At 41.1% G+C, this 15,700-nt stretch overlaps 1 protein-coding gene and 1 long non-coding RNA gene across 2 annotated transcripts; one reads left to right on the forward strand and one right to left on the reverse strand.

Annotated features, from left to right (window-relative positions):
• Positions 1-1,203: 1,203 nt before the first annotated feature.
• Positions 1,204-9,946, reverse strand: LOC148116794 (uncharacterized). The gene is made up of 2 exons (XR_015731360.1): positions 8,620-9,946; positions 1,204-5,393 (listed from the first exon to the last, which is right to left on the reverse strand). It is a non-coding gene; the product is annotated as an uncharacterized LOC148116794 (long non-coding RNA).
• LOC132711106 (uncharacterized) lies at positions 9,940-15,681 on the forward strand. Its single transcript, XM_060689215.2, has 2 exons — positions 9,940-10,364; positions 15,397-15,681. The coding sequence occupies exons 1-2, from the start codon at positions 10,326-10,328 to the stop codon at positions 15,490-15,492; spliced, it is 135 nt and encodes a 44-aa protein (XP_060545198.1). The 5' UTR covers positions 9,940-10,325; the 3' UTR covers positions 15,493-15,681.
• The last annotated feature ends 19 nt before the right edge of the window (positions 15,682-15,700 follow it).

Consider the following 15,700-nt stretch of genomic DNA (forward strand, 5'->3'; position numbering starts at 1 on the left):
ATATGCACCAAGACAAATTCCTTGTGTGTCCAATCACACTTGGTCAATAAAAATTCTATTCTATTCTATTCTAATTTTTATGATGCCATCAGGATTCTTTCTGAGCTAAAAAAGAAACATCCTTTGCGTGACTTATATTATCTTAGATATGAAGTATAAGTAACACTACTTACACAAGTCGTAATGCTACTGCTTGGGAAAAAAATTCTAATCCTACAGATTTATATAAGTATTTTAATTACTGAGTTTGGAAGATGACTATCCACATTTCAGGAGACATTTATTTACTCTTCATTCAATTTGTACGGCTGCCTGTCTCAACAAGTAACTCTGGGCGATGAACAAAATTAAGCATAAAAGTAATTATGGCTACAGAAAAATCAAAATACATAGCTGAGGAAAATAATCATACACTAAAATCACTAATATAACTAAGAAACAGGATTACACTTGGTGTCTCAGGCCTGGCCACAGAACCAGTCCTTAAGGACTTAATGAAAAGACAGTGGGGTGAGGGCCATCTTGATATCCAGAGGGAGAATGGTTCATGGGATGGGGCTAAGGTACAAAAGCCACAACTTCTAGGCCCCACCAACTGGCATTCTTTAGCTGATGGGACCTAATGCCCATCCTGCTTGACCAGATTGGACAGTTGGAATCAACGGGGGAAAGACAGCCCACAAATAATCCATCCCAAGCCATGAAGAGCTATAAAGGTGACAAACCAGCACCTTGAACTGGAGCTGGAAGCACACTGATAACCAATGCAGCTCAGAGTAGTGGAGTTACATATGTCAAGGACCCACTGCCATTTACTATACATGCTACTGCATGTGTACTAAACTTCTGAATGCTCTTCAAGGGCAGCCCCAAGTGGAGCATATCGCAGTAGTTCAGATGTGATGTCATGATTTCCAGATTTTTATGGAAAGCTTTCCTTCTAGACACACACAAATGAAAAGGTCATAGAATGGTTTTCGTTCAGTGAGCCTTTGGTTGATTAAAAGTGCCTGCATTCATATGGCATATGGCATATGTCTCCAACCAGATTGGCAAAAATACAACCTAAAAATAGCCCAATTTGTTGGAAGTGCAAAAAGGCACAAGGGACTTTCTATCATTTATGGTGGATGTGCCCGGCAGCAAAGAAATTTTGGTCTAACATCAAAAAATGGTTGGAACAAATAACAAAAACACAGATTGAAAAAGAACCAGAAACATTTTTATTAGGAATATTTAACAAATCATACCCTAAGGATATCAAATATCTTACAATCCATATATTAACTGCTGCAAGAATAACCTACGCAAGAAATTGGAAACAAGAAAAAATACCAAGTGAAACAGAAGTAATAGGGAAAATTTTAGAATGCGCTGAAATGGATAGGTTAACCAAAGAATTACAAGAAAAAGAAGAATCAGACTATTATAAAATATGGAATAATTGGTATAATTGGTTAAAAATTAGAAATATACAAAAAATATAGGGGATATATTACCGATTGATACATATATATGTAATAAAAAATATTATTAAAGAGAGGTGAAGGAATATATTATAAGTAGAATTGTAGAACGTCACTCTGAAAAAATGCTTAAGAAGAAATTACACTCTTTTTGTGTATATGTTGTATAAATGTCTGTTGTGTATATGTTATGTATGTCTTTTTTAATATTTATATTCAATAAAAACTATTTTATAAAAAAAAAAGTGCCTGCATTATTTGATGTTATTTGCTATTATTGGTTTTTTTAAATTATTCTAATGGTGATATTCTACTTTAGGTTTGCGGGCATTGGATGATCTGGAAATAGTATTGTTTTTTAAAATCAGAAACTTTGTATTATAGTACTTTTAAACTTCAGTGGATAAAACCTTTGCAAACATTCTCTCAGCTAACCAGGGCCTGTTGGTCTGCAAACCAGTGAACAAAATGAAAACAACACGACTTGTATTATATTCTCCAGAGAAGTCCCGAACCGATTCTCTTGTAGATGGTCTCAGTGGTGTATATAATGCCTTTCTCGGTCTATTGATAACAACAGATAACAACAGCCCTGCTATAGTGTTGCCAGAAAACAATTTCATTTTATCTCAACAACTTCTGTAAAGGTCCCCCAAAAAGAGTCTCATTTTAAAGATAACAACAACAAGCTGGGTGATTCATTCATTCCATAAGCCACTGTTGTGCAAGAATAAATAAGAGTCTTTTTTTTAAAAAAAAAATGATTCTGTGGTTTACAGGAAAATAATAGCATTCTCAACACATGAATTTCTATTATAGGATTTGTGGCAAGTTCCCTAAACAGCAAGTTGTTTACTATGGGTTAGAAATTCTGACTTGTGCTTTATTTGCACTGAAGGGAGCTTACGATACCTTTTGTTTAGCTAAATAAAAACACAAACTAAGTCCTAACCAGTTTAGGACTGGTCAGTCTTTGATGAAAACTGAACTGCAAGGCTCATATAAGAGCCATCCCAAATTATATGCCTCACATGATTTCTATAAGAGCATCCGCATTCACTGTCACACGTCTAAAGCGCTATTTCAGTTTGCTGCCACTGAATTGTATGAGCTGGATCTGAAATTTCAGTCCTGTCAAGGTTTGTAAATGCATCTTCTTCTCCGGATGTAGCCTGTATATATGGATTTGAAGTACTTTTGAATATGCACTTGCTTTTCTTGCTAACAGCTTGCTGTTCTTAACCTAACACGATTCAGTAACTGAATGGTAAGCATTGTGGAAGCTTGACTGATTGGTGCAGCCTTGCTCCTTTTCCTTCAAAAATATAGATAAAATGGTGTGATTAGATGTACATTAAAATATTCAGATGAAATGATTACTAAATGGTAATCATTTCAATCCAATGTATGCCTTGAACTGTATCCAGTTCAATCCAATGTATGACAAATCAGATGTAAGCGCAATTGAATTCAGTGGATTTACTCCCCCACAAAAGATTTGATGTTTGTCATACTGTCTTCTTATAGATATTTAGTCTGGTTAGTTATGGAATGACTAAGCACAGATTTAAAAATTGCTTATCTATATTCTGTCTTATACTAACAAGGAAAGTGGGTGGTATTTGTTTCTGTGAAACTTTTTTTTTTTTGCGCAGTACGATTTTGGAATGAATAACTTCCTTCTTAAGAATCAACTTTAATGTAGTTATGAGAACCTTTAATTCTCACTTAATAAAGCAGCAAGAGGCCTGTTTTGGTTTAATAGCTATTTTAACTATAGGAAATCCAGAAAATTATTAAATAGACAATATTGTATTCACAAAAATGAAATGTAAGAATGGAAACCATCCCCCACCAGCCAAGAAATATAAATTAATTATTGCACAAAAACTCAGGACTGGAAAGAATGGTGTTGTTTGAAGATACCATTATGTTGTTAATGGTGTGGAAAATTTAAACTGCGTGTAAGATATTCCCAAAAAGATATTTCTAAACTGGGTGAATAAGAAATGTCTCTGAGGTGCATTGTAAGTAATAAGGAAGTGATGCATATGGGGTGAGAGGTGGGGAGCCTTGAGTCCTTATTTATTCTAGACCATGGGACAGCAGACTTAAATACTCAAAGAGCCACTTGGACCCGTTTCCCATAGAAAAAAAACACACAGGAGCCACAAAACTTGGGTGGGCGTGGCCAACTCGATGTCACTCACTCATCCAGTCACATGACCCCCCCAGCCATGCCTACCCAGCCACAAAACCATTCTCTTTCCCCCTCTTCCTATCTCCCCCTCTCTCCCCCGTCTCTCTCCCTCTGTATCTCTCCCTCTCTTCCCCTCTCTCACCCCTATGTATCACTCTGTGTCTCTATGTCTCTCTCTCTCCCATCTCTCTCCCTCTCTCTGTCTCTCCCCCTCCCTTCGGGTGACCGTCCTCCTCCCCCTCCTCTGGCCATCGCCTTGCTGTTTCATTCCCCCACCCCCAGCAGCTCTTTGGCTGAGTGTGGAAGGTGCAAACTCCAGCCTGAAGGGGCAGGAAGCAAAGGCTGCCTTACGTGCAAATGTGGCGCGAAGGCAGCTTCTCTCCTGCACTCTCCTCCTCCTCCCACTCTCGTGATGCCCTGGCCGGCTGTGGCTGAGCCGGGAGCATGCATACATATGGAGAGACCCTCCTTAAGCAAGCCGCTTCTCACCCTGCGCGCACCTTTCCTGAGCTTCAGCACTTGCTTGAGAAGGGTGTCCCTGCGTGTGCGCACGCTCCCGGCTCAGCCACAGCCGGCCAGGGCATCACGAGTGTGGAAGAGCCACACTCAAGGGCCAAAGAACCGCATGTGGCTCGCGAGCCGTGGTTTGCTGACCACTGTCCTAGACCATGACTTAGTGAAGACCATCCAGGGGTGAATCCAGCAAGTTCTGGAGAACCGGTAGCAGAAATTTTGAGCAGTTCAGAGAAGTGGTAGCGGAAATTTTGAGTAGTTTGGCAATTAGTTTGGCACTCTGGCTGGCCCCAGAGTCAGGTGGGAATGGAGATTTTGCAATATCCTTCCCCCAGGAGTGGGGAGGGAATGGAGATTTTGCAGTATCCTTCCACTGTCTGTTCTGCCCCAGCTCCGGATTCCTGAGGATACTGACACACACCAACGGTCCTTATCAAATTTATTAAGTAGCAAGAATAAACCAAAGTCCGGCAAAGGTTGGCAACCAGCCCAGAAAACAAGATACGATAAGACTTTTCCAAAAATGCTCTGATAATTACAAGTTGTTTCCAGCCAGAAATAGGCTAAGGGAGTGGCCAATTATCCTCAAGCTTTACTCTCGAGGAGACCTCCTCCTCCTGAGTAGCCACTCCTGCCTTTTGGCAGCCCTGCGTGCTCGAGCATTGAGGAGAGGCTCCTCCACTTCGCTCTCTCCACTTGAAGGAGCCTCTGGAGGTTCTGAAGGCCCTGGCTGAGTCTCTTCCTCTGGCACCACATCCTCTTCAGCCTCTTCGCTGTCCGACGCGAGCGCTGGCTGCACAGGCTGCTGGCGCATCACACCAGCCTCCTCGTCGTCGGGATCAGCCACGATCCGCGCAGGCCACACCACATCCAAGCCTTGCCCACAGAACCAGTAGTAAAAAAAATTGGATTTCACCACTGAGACCATCTAATGAGCACTCTATGGCAGAAGCATATTGAAAACCTCAACCCAATAGCAATAAGGCTTATATACTGCCCCATAGTGCTTTATAGCACTTTCTGAATAGTTTACAATGTCAGCATATTGCTCCCAACTGTCTGGCTTCTCATTTTACTGACCTCAAAAGGATGGAAGGCTGAGTCAAACTTGAGGTGGTCAGAATCGAACTCCTGGCTGTGGGCAGAGTTTGCCTGCAATACTGCATTCTAACCAAGGTGCCACTACAGCTTAATAGGGTATCTCCAACATATACCTGAAGGACCAAAGATTTATTGATATGAGTGAATAATTGTTTAGAACAGGTGGTCAGCGTGCTGGAAAGAGAGCTTAAGATTTATTCTTATAGATTGTAAAATTTGTTCTTTTTCACCTCTTTTGGATCAGTATTATGGAATGCTAAGAGCAGCTTGTGGGACTGAGGTGGGGGTGGGAGTGGCAGAAGACACAGCTACACTTTGACCTAAATTACTATCTGAAATCAAGTTCTGCTATTTTTTCCTCCAAGCCCTGAGACAAAAATGTTTTCTATGGGTTTTTTTTTTTTTTGGTTCAGTTATGTCCAATTCTCAGAGACAGCTTGGACAAGTCCCTGCAGTTTTTTTGGCAAGGTTTTTCAGAGGTGCCTTGCCATTGTCTCTTTCTTATGGCTGAGAGCAGGTGACTGGCCTAAGGTCATCTGGCTTTGTGTCTAAGGTGGAGCTAAGACTCATGATCTCCAAGTTTCTAGGCTGATACCTTAACCACTACCCCAAAATGGTTCTATCTTTCTTATATAGCTAACATGAAACTGGGTACAGGGTTATATCTGCAATAGAGTAACTTAGTTTCTTTCTCCTGAAGGAAATTGCCATCTGTGCCCTTTCTTTCAAGGTTACACCATAATGAAATTAAAAGCTTCTTGACCAACACCTTCTATTGTGTTGCAGAAAAATCAGATAATAACAAACTGGTTTCCCTGAATTAACTCTGAACATTTTTATTTTTTAAATGAGCATCATTCAAAACATCACATTGTTAATTAAATCATATTTTCCAGTTCTACACTATCAGTTTAGTTAAATTCACAAAGTAGGCGGATAATTTAGGCTTTAGGCAAGAGGTTCTTTTGTTTGAAAGAATTTACAGCTCAAATTGCATTCCATCTTTCCTTATGCATATACCATTCTTAGAATATTTTTGATTATGGAAAGAGTGCAGTTGGTTTTAAAAAAATAGTTAACAATCATATTGGACCTATATTTGTACTGAAGTAATATCCTAAATTTGATACTGCACAACACTTTGGAGTTTTGGGGCAACATGGATAGTAAACAAGCAAAAAAACAAACCAATCATCAAAAATGAGGAAGAGAATTAGGAATAACTATAAGGTGTGATGAAACCTTATCTGCATCAGCTACAGATGGAATGAGGAAGAATACAAATATACAAAATGGGTCTGTCAGGTGCAGAAATGATATTAAATTTAACCCAAGTTTTTCCAAAGAATAAGGAAATGCAGTTGAAGCTTTTTAAACAATAAATTTTTGTTTTAATATTTGTATCATGTCCAGTAACCTACTTCACCCCTCTCTAATGGTTAAAGTTTAATGTAGTGAATAAGGTGCTATCACCTGAATTCACAGATCACATTGGAATGAAAACCAAACTACAATTACATCTTAGCATAATATGTGAACCTGTTTACTTTGTGAACATACATCTGTTGTTAATTTCTTCACTATATAATCTTTTCCATTGCAGAGATATAAATGAAAACAGAACAATAAAAATACCCTTGAAGGTAGATGGCACATGGAGGCAAATAATGAAACATACATCAAGATGCACAAACTGAAATTTACATACTTTAGATTTGGACATAAGTATGCAACAGCGCTGTTATGAAGCTACTGCAAATGTCCTTATTTTTGCAATCTCAATCGGTTGTAAACATCTATACCTATGTATTTTCTGGGGCTGTGATTACTTTGTGTTGGAGAACCCTTTTGGGAAAATCAACTTTTTATCGCCACATTTCATTTGTGGTGTTTTTTTCCCCATCTCCTAAATTTTGTAACTACCTCCATCCTTAATCCCCCAGTTTTTTAATCCGTGGCGACAGGAAACAAGCACAGCACAAAGAGGAAAGTGGAACACAAGCAAACAAGCAACTGTATTTTCACATCAACAAAACATTATCATTCCAATAGATGTTCCAACTAAGGTTGAACTGTTTGGATCCCTTCCATTCTAAAGTTTAGGACAACTGAACTGTTCAACTTGCAATGTAAAATAATATGATGCTTTGAAAAGGTGTTTAATAACAGCCACAAATACGAAATCATTACAAATGGCAAGTTTCTATGCTGAAATCTGATTATATTGCATTACCGTTCACACAACATGGCAAACTCTGACTTTTTAACCATGATCTACTAAACAAGCCTCAAGAGTGAATTCTTTTAACAATCTAAGTCTTAAAACTTGATTAACAAATCATAGTGGCTAAACTCACACAATGCACTACGCCACATATATGTTATAACATATATATGTGAGCATGCACTCACATTTTCGATACTGGGCGAACCGGTTGTTAAATTATGTGAAATTATTATTTCTAGTTAAGAAGCCACATTCCCAAAAAAATAGTATATTGGCAAAGCAATAGGTAAATTTAATTTGGATGACCATTTCATAAAAAATACAATTAATAATTACATTAGCTTAATTAATATAATTATTTCAAAAACATTTGTGTCACAAATGCAAACAACTGCAATTCAATAGCAATGACTTTCTAATGGTATATAAATGGTTGGATTCACAGAATACACTAAAATAAAACCAAATAAAACATTTTGGCTTAATAGTGTAAGAATTTACTGTTTTGTTAGCCTAGTTTATAGAATGTCTACAAAGAAACTTATTTTCATAGGAAAAATATATGGTTGATTTCTGATTATAATCAGCAAACAAGAAAGTAAAACTGAAAAATTGCATTATACTGATATCCAGAGCTATGATTATTTAAATCTGGTGTCATGTGGAAGAATGACAAGGTGAAATGCTACCTTTTAAAAAATGAATAAAATTAGCTGGGTTATTGTAGCACTTTCCCCCATCTTCAGTTTGCCCACCAAAATATCAATATATATAGTTTATTCCTTAAGGTCAGTTGTGTATTTTAATTTAGATTCTCCTAATCCCAATATGATTACTTTAATCCAGATATTCAATGTGAGTGTTCTTCCAGACAGTTTTAGGTTCAAATAGATCCATGTCCAAGCTGCATGACTAATGTGGAGAGTGATCATTCTAAACCTAATCACAATGCTATTTTTTCTACATATATCCCTAGCACGGAATACACTTTTAATCCTAAATTGTTTAGACACAAGATTTTCACTTTATGGTATCACCAGCAATAAATGCCTGTTCTACTGGAGTCTGTTATTTTTTATGTATTTATTTAGATAATGTATACCACAGCCCACCTTACTGAATTCTGGAGAAGTTGTAGCACATTAAAATGTATTGTAGACTCAGGTTACAACATTCACTATATTAGAATAAAAGGATTGCAGAACAGCTTTCCTTCGTTGGGAAGTGTCCATTTAAGACTTCTGGAAACTTCTTCTAGCAGGGGAGATATGAATTTGTCAGAGTCAATATTAGAAATTAATTGAATAACACAACCAGCAATATTGTATTGCTGAAACACGCCTACATAAACTAGAATCTGAATTGTAAATAGTGAACATTTGTAGGTTTTTATTTATTTTAAAGCTGCAATCTGTTGTGAAACTACCCAGAACAAAAACCCAGGGTCACTTTTCAGAGTAAGATGGGCAGCACATAAATGTAATAAAGCTTGCTTATGGGATGAGGCTGCAATGCTCCTGCAGGTCAGGCAAGCCAGTGCAGACAGAAGCTTTCCTCTAATTAGACATTCATAAAAATTAATCCTTTGCAACATCTTGATTCGCAAATTGTGGAATAATTTTTAAGAATACACTTCGCCTGATGCCTGTCCTCATGGACTCTTATCCTCAGCCTGCATGGAAGCAATTTGGGTCTGCGCTGTTCCCCAATAAAATCTGGGGAGATTTAGGGGTTACTTTACTTCGTGAGTAGCAAGCCGACCCCACACCCAGCAGCTGCCGCCATGAAAACCACTTAATTTAGCCGCACGGTGCTAAAGGGATCTGTCAATCTTGAGCTTGAGGGGGAATCTCACTCCAAATACGTAACGCTCGACGCGGAGGATAGCAATGCTACAAAGATCTCTCATCTATATTCCGTGGTGATGCTACTTTACAGGTCGGCTTGTAAGTTGCACTGCGTTGCAAAAGGCTATCACGAGTTCTGCTTCTGGAACCATCTCAAAGCAAAAACCCATTAAGTTAGATTCCTGCGATTGCCTTTCAGAAGTGCAACAAGAGGAGCGGAGTCGAAGGAATAGCAGCAGCGGCCGACCAATGGGAGCGAGCCTTCGCCTTGTCCCACCCACCCCGTCTGTCTGCGAGCTCGGCCGGCCACGGCTAGTTAGCCGACTTTCTGTAACCGGTTTCCACCGGCTTTCTCCGCCTTTCCTTCGCCCCGCCCTCGCTTCGCGCCTCTCTTAGCATTCTTCTTGGCCTTCCCTCCCACCCCCTCCACCACATCCTCAGCTCCCCGCCCACTGCCACACGCCTGGCCATATCGGCTCAACTCGCCCGAGCCCTCCGATTGGTCAGGAGCGGTGCCATTCGGCGAGAGGCGTTTGTGACGCCAAGCGGCCGAGCTTTGAAGGCGTCAGCTAAGAGGGGCGGGGCGTCGCACGATTGCGCGCTGGAGAGTGCAAGGCGGTGCTTAAGACATCTCTGCCCGCCCCCGTCCCCCTACTTGCCTTGCGCGAACGAACGGAAGCGCCCTCCCTCCGCCTCTGGCCCCCTCCTTCCTCCAGCCGCTTTTTCTTTCTGCCGTCAGTGCCGCGTTAGCAACAGCCTCGTCGCCAGCGGCCGGAGCTCCTCCTCTTTCGCCTTCTCCTGGCATCCCCGTCTCGCTCGCTCTCTCTCTCTCTCCCCGGCTGCTCCGCGCCCTGTATGGTCCATCGCCGCCGCCCTGCTCCGGCACCACCTCCGCCGCCGCCTCCTTCTCCAGTTCCCTTCGGCTTAGCTCCTCCTGCCCCCGGCGGTGGCGCCCTCAGCACCGAGGCTGTATGATCAGGCTACAGTCTTCAATGAGTAACCATATTCCTGTGAGTAGCGGCCTCTTTCCTGGTCTTGCCAGCCCTGCGCTAATCTCTCTCAGCCCCTCTCTCTCCCTCCATGTTTGCCTCTTTGTTCGCTGGGTCTCCGCGCCAGCCGAGGGCAAGGCAGACGAGCCCGACCCGGCTCTCCTCCTTCCAGCCGTCGTGCGTTGTTAAAACTTCAGTGGTCGTTGACTGGCCCTTCCCCTCCGACACTAGCGGGAAGAAACTGCCCTGGCCGGCCCGGTTTGCGAGGCCCGGCTATAGTCAAGAGATGTGGGACGTGGCAAGCGAGGAGACGGGGACGTCGGAGGGGGTAGCAGGGAGTGTCTGGACGGGAGGAGACGCCGCTGTCTGGCGAAAGAAGGGCCGGGGAACCTGAGGGGAAAAAAAAAACAGCAGTCAATTGCCGGCCTTAGGACTGACTGCTGCTAGGAAACGAAGCGGGGAGGTGGGGGGGGGTCTGGCTATGTAGATCTCCCACCCCACCCCCACATTCGCAGCTTTTTTTGAGGGGGGGGAGAAGTTCCGCAACCGGGCCGAGCACGTGGTCACTACGAGAAGTGCTCCAGCCCTGCCCGGCATTTCGGACCTGGCCCTCCCTCCCTTTCTCTCCTTGTACCCCAACAACGGCGAACAATGTAAGGAAGGTAAGAACAAACCTGGTCTGAATGAAAGCACTCCCTCCCTCCCTCCCTCTCTCACCCCGTCCGCCCGCCCGAATGAGTTTCGGATTCCTTTGTGTGCTCATTCGGAGCAGGAACTCCCGCGCTTAAAACCGGGTTTGAGCTGCTGCTTTTACCGACAAGCCGGGAAAGGAGAGATGTGGACCCGACACGTATGTCTGCTGGAGAGGAGGGGGTTCTTCCGAATGATCGGCTTGAACGGGAATAGGAGGCAGAGAAAGAAAGAGAGAGAGAAAATGCCTCGTGGCTGCCCGATTTTGAAAAGAAAAAAAAAAAAAAGCTTTTGGGAGCAAGAGGGAATTCTGAGTTTGTGCCCTCTCTGAGAGCCTTTTTGGGGGAGAGGAGGGGGCGGCTCCTTGCTAAATCCTACAGCCGATCCTGTCCTGGGTGGTCCCCGTCCTTTTGTACTGTAAGGTTAGGTTACGGTGGAGCTTCTCTCAACAGCAATTAACAAAAACTGAATTAGGTTACACTCTGTGTATGCTCTAATCCTTTCAGTACCATTCACGTGGTGCTGGATGGCCCCGATCTCCTTGGGGCTTGTGGTTGACGAACCCAAACGCTTTGGCCACGCGTGAGCGAGGAAAGGTGATGGGGGGGAGAGGGGAAGGGAAACGGAGTAATATTCCACTTGGGAAACAAGTTGAGACTTGTTCGCGCCGAGCTGCCTGGCCGGCGGCCGCCCTCCTCGCCTGCCGCGTGTGGTAGGGAGCTTGAAGGCTATTGCGCTACCGCCGGGTGAGTCACGAAGCGGGGCGAGGTTGGGGGGGGGGGGGAGAGCGAGAGCCAGGAGGACATTTGGCGGGCTGAAGCCGGCGGCGCTTCCTTCACGCGCCTCCTGCCTGCAGATAACGGGTCGCTCCTTCCATTCATAAACTGCTGTCTGGCGCGCTAAGCCTTCCTCGCAGCGGGTGATGGGAGGGGACGATAAGGGACTTGGTCTAGTGCTCCCCCTAAATCGATGGGATGTCAATCTGTTAAAATACAGCACAGCATCTAGGCCGCGTTAACAAAAGTCGAAGGAATCTGGGAGGAAAAGGCAGTTTAAAACCTCCCCTCCTGCCTGTGGTGGGAACGGCAGCTTTGTTACCAAGGATTGTTAATCGCTTCAGCATTTTAATCTTGGCATATGGAATTACTTCCTTTTGTGACACGTGAGAGAAAGGGCAGCGAGGCACTTTATTATTGTGTATTAAAGTAACATAAGAGTATTACTGAGTCAGAGTATTGTATTTTCTTCCCCTTAAGAGGCAAGTCATAACAGGCTGTCATTTAAAGGATATTTCAGTCTTCTCAAACGATTTTTTTCTGGGTTGAGTTTCAACTGGGGGCTCAGATCTATCATTCAATGCTCAGCTGCTTGACATTAATTCAGGCTGTATCCATTGCAAAAGCCTTATGCTAATATTTCAATCTTTGTTATCGCTTAGCAAAAGAATATCAATTCATAATCAGTCTATAGGAAAGAATTAGCTGCAATCTAATTTCATAAGTTACAATATGTTATATAGGTTGGAAATCCCAAAAGTCCATAAAAGGTACTTACTTTACAGTGGTATTCATACTTTTAATAAGGGAGGAGGTATATACTTAATAACAGGAAAACTTCTGGCAGCAATATGTTCTGCTTTTAGTCCTTGTTTAGTCTGTTTCTCTTCTTTTTCTTAAATGTTTTATGAATGCCTATAGGTGATCCATATTTCTCTTATGCTATTTTGAGCACTAATTACCTTTTCAGCCCTATGGTATAATTGTTATGCAGGCCTCTTCCATGCAGATTGCTGCAGTATGTTTTTAGGTTTAGAGGCATACTATGGTATGTACCTGAAAATGAAAAGCAGGGCCACTATGATGGCATGTAGGTTTCTCTGAGATTATTTCTGATTCTTCCTGCTTTGATTTCAGGAAGAAAACAGATGCACAGTACTGTAGCATTTGCTTGCTTTTATCTAAATTATACAGAATTAATGTGGCTGAATACTATATACAAGTATGTTGTGTTAAATTATTCTGTTCTTTTATTTAGGTTTAAGGTTTTTAATTTTATATGAGGAAATAAACTGCTCAACAGTGTTTTGTTGCATGAAAAGATTTCTGAAGAACTCTGCTTCCCATCAACTTTAATTTATTTATATTCAACCTTTATTTATATAAATTACTGATATAAATAATTTAAGGTGGCAAACATTGCCTAATAATCCATCTTTCTATTTTTCCCACAACAACAACAACCCTGTAAGGTAGGTTAGGATGAGAGAGTGACTGACCCAAGTCATCCCGCTAGCTTTCATGCTTAAAGTGGGACTAGAACTCATGATCTCCAAATTTCTAGCTTAGTACCTTAACCACTAGATCATACTAGCTTTATATTCACTTTTATTTTTATTTTTTTACTGTAGCAGTATGACAACAGTATGAAAGAGGAGCAGCACAAGTCCCTTTTACATAACATATTTGGAATGAGTTAGTGACTGGCCCAAAGTTGCTAGAAGAGCTTTATCCAAACCTTGGATTGAAACTACATCTTGCTCAAAAGTCTAGAACTGTGGAGCACTCTGTGCAAAAAGAATGAAGCCATCAATTACATTAGTAAAATGCTGCTTTGGTTTAAATATATCAACTGTAAATATATGTATTTTTACTCAAATACTTAAAATAAGAGGGTTTTTTTCCTTCCTACATATTCCTAATATGTATCTGAAACATGATACCTTTGCTAATAGTCATTTTTAACTCTTTAGTCTGCAGTACCTCACTTAACTACCATTCCAATTGAATATATTCTTACTGAATTTGATGTATAGTTTAACCTTATTCTTTAACTGCTTTTGACTGCTAAATTAATGTGTGAATCATCTTTATTACTTTGATTCTATGTGCACAGGCATTCCTAGTAAAATGATGTGTACATTGTTATGTCATAATATTGCTGGGTTCTTTATCTTGCTCCCTCTGATGAATATTTGAACTATCATTGAGTACCTAGCGTAAGTCTTTTCAGAATACTTATACATTTTATTGTCTGAGCATCCTGTTCGGCTCTATTTTCATACCTGTGTAAGAAAATCTATTTTGTCTGACCTTTCATTTCAGTGTTTGTACTCTTGATTTGCTTGGGATAGATTTAATTTTCTTGCTCAATAACATGCACATAAATCTACTTCCTTACTATTTTAGTCTATTTCTTGGAATTTGCTATTTATTGGCTCCTCTTAGAGTAGCTGTGAAGCCTTGTGAAACCATAGTATTTATGTCATAATATGATTGTGGTAGTATGTTATCAATACCCAAGATTGATACAATAAAAATGTTCATAAATACAGAATGGTAAGTCTTTGTTAAACCATTGGTCTGCAAGGTCTTTCAGCAAACAGGCTGCATCATGCTTAGCATAGTGTATTAAAGGGTATAGTCAAAAAAGACGACATTCTGCTCAGTTTGGAGCTGAATTTGCATAAGAACTTGCTATGTTTTTTTTAATGCCCCACATTAAATGAGAAACCTGAGATCCCATTGTGATTATTAGTCCCTGTTTTCTAATTTAGGATGTTTGCTATAATCCAAAGAGTTAAAGGAAAGTTGAACAAATGCTACTAGTAAATTGTTTTTCCAACTCTGAAGGGCAATACTGATCTTTAATGTATAAGCTTTGTTCTGGATACATGTGATAAATTGTTCTCTTCTACTTGGTTGCTAGAAGTAAGACTGCTCTTGTGCATCAGAAATATTAAATTTAAATGATACTATTTTGAATATTGGCCACTGAGGTTTGCCCCCTCATTGGGAAACACAATAAGTAAGAACTATTAGCCTGAACGTTACTTCTATTACTCATCCAAAGTTTCAATCTTGGTTAAAAGCAAGCTATGAACTATGCTTAACAGGTGCAATTTACTGTCCCAAGCAATTGGTGGACTGTAGGGGGCCTTTCAAAGGAACAGAACTGAATTTTCTTTATTATGGTTTAAGAGTGGGAATGTGAACTCTTCATTGTCCAAAGGTCTTGTGCCTCCATCTCTATCCTCGTTTCCCCATTTTTGGTTAGAAAACTCATGCTGCTGAAGTTCTGCCATTAAACATTTACTGTGCAATCTTAGTATACTCTAGTGTGGGCTGTAGAGGGACTTCTGGGGCTTGGGGTTTGCTCATTATTGCCTTAAAGTATATGTAGGTTATTTTATAACCTGCAGTGTGATTAATACCTAATGAGGTTGTGGGGCTATTTTAGTTAGTTAGTTTGAAGATTCAGAACACTTCTAGGTTACATTTCCCGACTCTTGCATATTTATTTAACACTAAGATGCTTGGAAAGTGTATCCTTAGCTATTGACCACTGTTCCTTTTTCTCTTTGCAGCAGTTCTGTGGTGTTCTCGGTCACACATTTATGGAGTTTCTGAAGGGCAGTGGGGACTACTGCCAGGCACAGCACGGCCTTTATGCAGACAAGTGAACTGTAGAAATTGATTACTGCTCCACCAAGAAGCCCCCTTAAAGAGTGGTTACCACAATAAGCAGAAGTATTGGATTGAAATTGGCAGCGCATTTTACAAAGGAGTTCTGACCTGGATGGGGTAACCTCGGTGCACTGCCTTTCTTTTTGCCTCAGTATTACAAGATTAAAGATTTGCTGCTTCTTGTTTAGGAGGTTCATTTCATTC

Source organism: Pantherophis guttatus, chromosome 1 (assembly GCF_059756535.1).
Source record: "Pantherophis guttatus breed Tessera chromosome 1, ASM5975653v1, whole genome shotgun sequence".
NCBI classification, from domain to species: Eukaryota; Metazoa; Chordata; class Lepidosauria; order Squamata; family Colubridae; genus Pantherophis; species Pantherophis guttatus.

What these genes read in the sequence shown, in the direction of transcription:
- LOC132711106 (XM_060689215.2), top strand. Translation starts at nt 10,326, where the DNA reads ATGATCAGGCTACAGTCTTCAATGAGTAACCATATTCCT. An exon ending in CAATGAGTAACCATATTCCT is followed by an intron (nt 10,365 to 15,396) that starts GTGAGTAGCGGC and finishes TTCTCTTTGCAG; the next exon opens with CAGTTCTGTGGTGTTCTCGG.